Raw genomic sequence first — 7,500 nt, 5'->3', positions numbered from 1 at the left:
GTGCTCCACCTCCTTGCCGGTGCATTTGTAGTTGCCCTGGGGCAGATGAGGGCTCCAGCTGCCCCCGCCGAGGCCGTGCTGTTGGGGCTGCCACATGTCGGGGTGGGGGTGGTGGTTGAGGGGGGCCGCGGCGGCTGGGGACTGGGGCGGGGAGGGCTGGTGCAGCGGGAGGCCGTAGGGAGGCCGGGGCCGGCGGCTCACCTGCCTGTCCGCGGGCACCTGCCCAGGTGTGTGCCTCTGGGGCGGGTAGACAGGTGCGCCCGCTCCAGGCCGGTCTCCGTGATGGCGGTGCTGCTGCTGCTGGTGCTGCTGGTGCTGGTGGTGTGTGTCTGTGAGAGTGTGCGTGGGCCTGTGTGTGTCCGCCGCGTGCGCGTACGAGCGAGCGTGCGCGCTCAGGCCTGTCCTCCGTGACCCCTCTCTGTCGTCGGGTCGGCTGGTTCGGGCTGGAGCTGCGGACGTGGAGCTGGTGGCCGCTCTCTCGCTCCCTCCCTCCTCCTCTTCCTCCTCCTCCTCTTCCTCCTCCTGTCTCCTCCTCCTCTCCTCTTCCTCCTCCTCCTGTCTCCTCCTCCTCTCCTCTTTCCTCTCTCTGTGGCCCCTGAGGCTCAGCCCCACCCCTCTCCTCTCGTGCGACTCCTCGCTCAAGGGAAGCCCCTCCCCCTCGGACTCCGCGGCGGGCGTGGCAGTGTTGTTGCCGTGGCGACGGGTGTGGCGCGTGTGGCGACTGGGCCGATGCAGCGGCAGAGAGAAGGGCACTCTGCCGTAGCCAAACTGCCCCGGACGAATGTGGGGACTGGACCTTCGAGAGAGGGAGAGGAGGAGAGAGGAAGGGGGGGAGAGGGAGAGGAGGAGAGAGGAAGGGGGGGAGAGAGGGAGAGAGGAGGAGAGAGGAAGGGGGGGAGAGGAGGAGAGAGGAGAAGAGAGGAAGGGGGGGAGAGGAGGAGAGAGGAAGGATATATGAAGAGAGAGAGAGAGTTGGAGACAAATACACAACAGAAGAGGTCAATTTCAGTCAGGTGTCTAGTGTATATCTTCATTCAGGTTCCCAGTGTGTATTTCTTTATTCAGGTTCCCCAGTGTTTCCCACATAATTGAATTACATTTGTGGTGGTAAGTTTGCAGAATTAACCTGAATGCAACAGTTTTTAACAAATTAGTGCAGCGTGGTTATGATTCTAACCAAGGCCGTAGTCATGATGTCAACATTGGGGGGGACCAAATCTGTAATGGGGTCTGAGGGACCCCCAAACAGATATTGTTGACAGCTACCTCACCGCAGTAGGGTGCAGTAAATGGAAGCTTTTGATAGTGCACGCCACTAACGAAAAACGGAAAATCACCAGGACAAACCACTCAGGGGTGTAGGCTACTCTGGAACCATAGGTCACTAATTTGTGCGTTATTTACGTTTGATTACATTTCAGATACGTGTTGGTTTCCTGTAGGCCTAGTATAGCGCTTTATTCCTTCTTTATTTTTCTATGTCCGAATATTGGGGGGGACATTTTGGTCATATTTGAATATTGGGGGGGACACGTCCCCCTCAATGTCTATGGTGACTACGGCCCTGATTCTAACCAGATTTAAGCACAATTTAGTACAACCAAAATCATTGTGTGGTGGTCAATGTTGATATTGTGGTGGGCCGCCACAAATAAGTCAATGTATGGGAAACACTGGGTTCCAAGTGTGTATTTCTTCATTCAGGTTCCCAGTCTGTATTTCTTCATTCAGGTGCCCAGTGTGTATTTCTTCACATGTGTCTCTTTTTTCTCTTTTTCTTTGTTTATCTTTTATTTATAATGTGCTGATTACTTCAGGAATTACTTCAGTGACATTCTTTCAAGTTTTAATGTGTGTGCTTGGTAGTTGAAAGATATTGTATATACCCATGAATAGACATACACACAGCAGAAATAACACATTGTGCTCCAGTTCAGAGCATTGCAACAGCGCATAGTTAACCCCTTAATGTCAAGGACAAACGTTGGTCAGAGATATAAAACAGAGCTGAGAGAGAAGCTCCCTATACAACACACACACACACACACACACACACACACACACACACACACACACACACACACACACACATACAAACACACACACGCACACACACATACACATTCACATACACATACACACACACACACACACAGCACTAATCATTGAGTTGAGTATGATACGCTGAGGCCAGATCAACAGGAAGAAGCCTCCTATGACTCATGATGGATTCATGACTGAACATGTAAGACCTCCTAACGCACACGCAAACACACACATACACACACACACACAATAACCCCACACACGCACATAATCTGGGAACCAGCAGTATAAAAGACTGACTCACCACATACCCCCCCCCCCCACACACACACACACATACTCACACACTCACACAGAATACACATACACACACATTGCACAAACACTCACATTCAAACACGCACACATACATACATGCAGAGCCAATATCACTCACCTCCTGTAAGACAAAGAGTCCCGATTATTGGGCACTGACCTCCTGCTCCCGCCCCCTCCAGACCTGCCTGGCCCGTGATTTGGCGGTCGCCTGGATGCCCGTCCTGATTGGCCATAACCAAGTGCCGGCGAGGACCCTGATGATGGGTACGACGAAGGGCGATAAACAGACGCCGGGTCCTGATTGGCTGGCGGATAGAAAGGAGCCGCGTGATTGGGCTGGCTGGGCTGGCTTGGCCCGCCCACTACCGGGTCACTGCGGTAGAGAGGTAATCCAGTGTTGGAATTGGCCGGCTGGCCAGGGGGGTACAATGGCTGCCTGGTGCCCCCACCTACCCCTCCATAGTGGGGCAGATTATTTCCAGGGTAGACGGAGGGTAGGTAGGGGCGGAGTGCTGAGATGACAGGGGAGTGATTTGGAACACCTGGGGGCAGGTAGGCGGAGCCAGGCCATGTCTGAGGCGGGACTTGTGGAGGAGGTGAGCACTGCCTCCGTCTCTCAGACACGCCCACGCCACAGGTCTGAGAACACTCCCCCCAGTCGCCCCATGAAGACCACACCCCCACCAGCTCCTCCCCTTCTGCCTGCCGAGAGCGCCGCCCTACAGCCTGAAACAAACACACACACGTAAAAAACATGCATGCATGCACAGACACACACACACACACACACACACACACACACACACAAACTCACGAACACACACACACACACACACGTAAAAAACTCACACACACACACATACCCTACAGCCTGAAACAAACACACACACGTAAAAAACATGCATGCACACACACACACAGACAAACTCACATACAGACACACGTAAAAAACATGCACGCACACACACACATAAAAAACACGCATGCACACACACACACACACACACGTAAAAACACACACACACACACACACACACACACACACATAAAAACATGCATGCACACACACGTAAAAAACACGCACATGCACACACACACACACACTCAGACATACATATTACACACACACACATTTCTACACACACACACACACACGATATGCAGACACACACAAAGTGAGGACACATAGTATAGAGCACACGTCCACAAACAAATAAACATTACACCACATCTATTCAGCAGTAAAGAGAATAGAGTCTACCATAACAACATACAGATATGCTTGGCTGTTTCTCTAAACTTCCCTAAATCCTGGACTGTGAATCACTCCATGCTAATGCTGTTGAGGATTTGCATTACCCGGAAAACTACAGTAATGCAGATCTAATGGAAGAATAAAGTGTGACTGTGTCCAAAGATTTCAGTGCTAACTGGCTGATGGATCTGGCAAGGGGTCTGGTCTTGATTTGGGCAAAAACAAAAGAAACACCTCACTTGAAAAAAAGGTTGTGTCACACATGGGCCCTTTACTTCCTCTGCAATTACTGAAATAACCTGCAACCTTTGATAAATCCTATTATATTAGTCAAGTCTGAGGTGACACATTTCTGTCACACACTCGAGGGCGAGTGTGTGAGTGGCCTCAGGTAACGCTTCTTATTTCATAACGCTGCCGGGGGACAGCAGCATTCTGGGCCACGCTCCCAACTGGAAGGGACCATAGGAAGAAAAGAGAGAGAGAGAGAGAGAGAGAGCGAAAAAAAGAATGAACAAAACTTTCCATTCAGCAAAAAATACCCAAAACATAGAGGTCAGATCTCCACTTCTGATCACGTCCAAATCTCTATTAGGGTCGCACAAGACTGTGCCTGTGTATTTGATTGTGTGTGTGAGTGTGTGTGTGTGTACATAATGCTTGTATTGCCTGTATTGTGTGTGTGCACATTTATTTGTGTATGTTTGTGTGTGTGTGTGTGTGTGTGTGTGTGTGTGTGTGTGTGTGTGTGTGTGTGTGTGGCATGGAACAGCGGAGCGATCGGTAGTGTGATGACATTAAAAGGCCAGCTGTCAAAAACATGGGAAAATTCCTGACTAAAATTATTACTGTGTGCGGTACACCGTCAGAATCACAAATGTGAAAACACACACACACACACACAAATGTGAAAACACACACACACACACAAACACAGAGTCCTTTGACCCAGTCATGAAGGCCTTAGAGTGCAGTGTGCTTAGCTGTGTTCTGAGTCACTATGCCGCTTTCAACACCAGGCTCACAGACGCCCACAAGAAGGTATTGAAAAAACAACACAAATCTTCTTTTCTTACTAATTTAGTGACATAGCTGCTTAGAAAAATATTTGAGCATTTTCAGACATCTACACTGTGTGTCTGTGTGCATGTTTGTGTGTGTGTGTGTGTGTGTGTGTGTGTGTGTGTGTGTGTGTGTGTGTGTGTGTGTGTGTGTGTGTCTGTTAGAGTCCAGTCTCAGCTGAGCAGGGAAAGCTGCCGCTGGCGATAGCAAGTGCCAAGCGTTCAAACAATGGAAACTGGAGCTCATGCATAGACGCTCATTAAATGGACAAACGCAGAACAAGGATTGTGCAAGAGAGAGAGAGAGAGAGAGGGAGAGAGAGAGAGAGAGGGAGAGAGAGAGGGAGAGAGGAGAGAGAGAGAGGAAAGAGAGAGGGAGAGAGAGGGAGAGAGAGAGGAGAGAGAGAGGGAGAGAGAGAGGGAGAGAGAGGGAGAGAGAGGGAGAGAGAGAGAGGGAGAGAGAGGAGAGAGAGAGAGAGAGACGGAGAGAGAGGGAGAGAGAGAGGAGAGAGAGAGAGAGAGAGAGAGAGGCCGTCTGAGCCCCTTCAGGTCCATTAGAAGTGTTAGTGGTGAATGTCCATCCCCCGAGGTTCTAACAGGCCTCCAGCGGGCTTCGAAATGGTCCACTGTTCTCTGCAGTTGTAAGAGTGCACAGAGTTCCCCAGACATCCAACACCCTGAACCCAGGGCTGTTCAGGTCCAGAAGCTTGCCAGAACCATCTGCCTGCGCCTCAGATGAGCCCATCTAGACATATGGTTCTGGAAAAGTCCAGATCCTCTCCACATCTGGGCCAAATTCAACACTGGCGCTACCTACCATCTAGCTATTTGTCTCACTGCAACACGCTAGACTAACAGTGACCCGTCCTACAGGAGTGTGGTCATCAGCAGCAGCACTTACTGGTTTCTGGGCCGTGGACTGGGAGAGAGCGGTCAGCACACACGTCCACAACACACCAAGCCTGTAGGGAGCAGCAGAGAAATGGAGCATGATACCATGAACCTGCAGAAGCCACTAACATACAGTCTGTGTGCTATCTCAAGCATGGACAGTACCAGGGACTACACATATTAAGGACATACAACATGAACGTTCAAGGAGATAACACTTAAGGAAGGAATAGTGGTTTCTTTATGATTTGATTCTCCAAATGCTTCCACCTCAACAGTTCCTCTTATATCAGCCACTTTTTCATCTTTCTCTGAGGGCTGAAGGAAAGAATTTGTCTCACTGTTGTAGAGAGCATTAGGTGCTTACAAATGAATGTTAAGCCATTCTACAACTCTGTTTTCCAAAATATTTGTGACAGCCCCCTCCCTCTAGGGTAGAACTGTAGTCATCATATTAAGAGAACTCTGTGTCTAACAAGAGTTTGTTGAAGACACTGTTGGGCTTTTCATTCCAGTTTTCTGAATGGTTTCATGGTATGAAATCTGACATTGGGGTTGAAACCACAGTCCACTTTTAAAGCATCTGAAGGATAAATTCTGGTGTACCGCTCTCTCCATATAATTACCGGCCTTTCGTCGCCGCGGTACACCACCCCACCACCGAAACCCCAGTGCAGCACGCTTACCAATTACGGCCCCCTAAAAGAGGCGCATAAAAAGTCCCGGCCATGCAGGGCAAGTTCGCTGAACAGGCTCGCTGAAGCCGCAGTAACGACCCCCTGCCTCGGTGCACGTTTGTCCAGCCGCTACTGTAGCGCTTCGCAGAATGGAAACGTTACTTACGCCGTCCTTCCCATCCTTAGCCCCGGGCCGATTCCTCATGCAAGCACGGTGCCGTGCACATGCTGGGGGAAACGTAACCAAGGGGCAACGCGGAGCTCCAGGAAATTACGCTCCGTTCGCTTTAGGTTTCCCCCCAAACAAAGGCTCTTTCATGGTACAGGCACCAGCGCACATCGCTAAACTTTAGCTGGGTAGAGCTGCACCTCCTCTTCAAAGCAAGTTTCTCATCAGACCAAAGCCAGGAGTAGGGAGACTGGGTACGAGTCGGTGGGTCTGGTGAACTCGTACTGCTGTGGGATCTTACCTGCATAGAAATCCGCACATCATGCTGTCGTTTCGTCTTCAGTTCTCTGTCTCAAATCTTTAGTGCCAAAAAGAGCGCACGGTGACACTGTCGAGCGGCGGTGTTTCTCGTGAGTTGCTCGGGAACGTCAAAAACAACTTTGCACTGGTTTAGTGGGAAAGTGCCGAGGGATATCCCTCACGCGCAGCCCTCGCTCACTCAGTCGGTACTCTCTGCCTCTGTCACACGCTCTCCCTCTCTCCCGCTGTTCTGAGGGGAGGGGACGGCTTCAGTTTTTTTCTCTCTATCGTTCACCCGACAACTTTTTTTTTGTCCTTGTTTTAAACTGGTGTGACGTGGGACTGCTGGGGAGAGTGAAGGGGCAAGAAGAGATTCTTAGAATGTGCAGATTACACAACAACGTTTCTCTCTTTCTCGGGTCCCCTCCAACTCTCTCTCTCTCTCTCTCATTCACACACACACACACACACACACACACATACACGTAATCCTGCAGCAGCTTTGTAGAGTTGCACAATATTAATAGGGTCCCTAATAATTTAGAAAAATAGCGTGACTGTTACAAGAGTGTTCTTGGAAAAGGTGTTGAATGTCAAGAATGAAAATTAATGTTGGTCTAAGTGGAGGGGAATATTTACAAAACTCAAACTCACTTTATAACTCAAGGTTAGTCGTCTCAGTTGGCCTTCGATTTCTAAACAAAGATTTCCATAGTCATGCCAAATGGGGTGTGTTGCCAGGAGAATGTTAGGCTGAAGAAAAAGGCTTTTTAACTTCTTAAC

The 7,500-nt window shown here is 49.9% G+C and overlaps 1 protein-coding gene across 1 annotated transcript in view; it reads right to left on the bottom strand.

The window, feature by feature from the left end:
• adamtsl4 (ADAMTS-like 4) overlaps window positions 1-6,988 on the bottom strand; it is a 41,582-nt gene extending 34,594 nt beyond the window's left edge. Inside the window, exons 1-5 of the mRNA XM_076279639.1 lie at window positions 6,719-6,988; window positions 5,582-5,642; window positions 2,483-3,090; window positions 559-796; window positions 1-516 (exon numbers count right to left, since the gene is read on the bottom strand). The exon at window positions 1-516 is cut by the window's left edge and continues 18 nt beyond it. Of these exons, the coding sequence (XP_076135754.1) occupies window positions 1-516; window positions 559-796; window positions 2,483-3,090; window positions 5,582-5,642; window positions 6,719-6,741 (1,446 nt within the window). The 5' untranslated portion in view covers window positions 6,742-6,988. The remainder of the gene's footprint in view (window positions 517-558; window positions 797-2,482; window positions 3,091-5,581; window positions 5,643-6,718) is intronic.
• Window positions 6,989-7,500: the final 512 nt, after the last annotated feature.

This window comes from Alosa pseudoharengus, unplaced genomic scaffold (assembly GCF_046254945.1).
Source record: "Alosa pseudoharengus isolate Yale_2024_CS ecotype anadromous, Long Island Sound unplaced genomic scaffold, YU_APseudo_1.1 YU_APseudo_1.1_scf_12, whole genome shotgun sequence".
Classification (NCBI taxonomy): Eukaryota; Metazoa; Chordata; class Actinopteri; order Clupeiformes; family Clupeidae; genus Alosa; species Alosa pseudoharengus.
The sequence above is the reverse complement of the archived record's forward strand: the minus strand, read 5'-3'. Positions and strand labels throughout refer to the sequence as shown.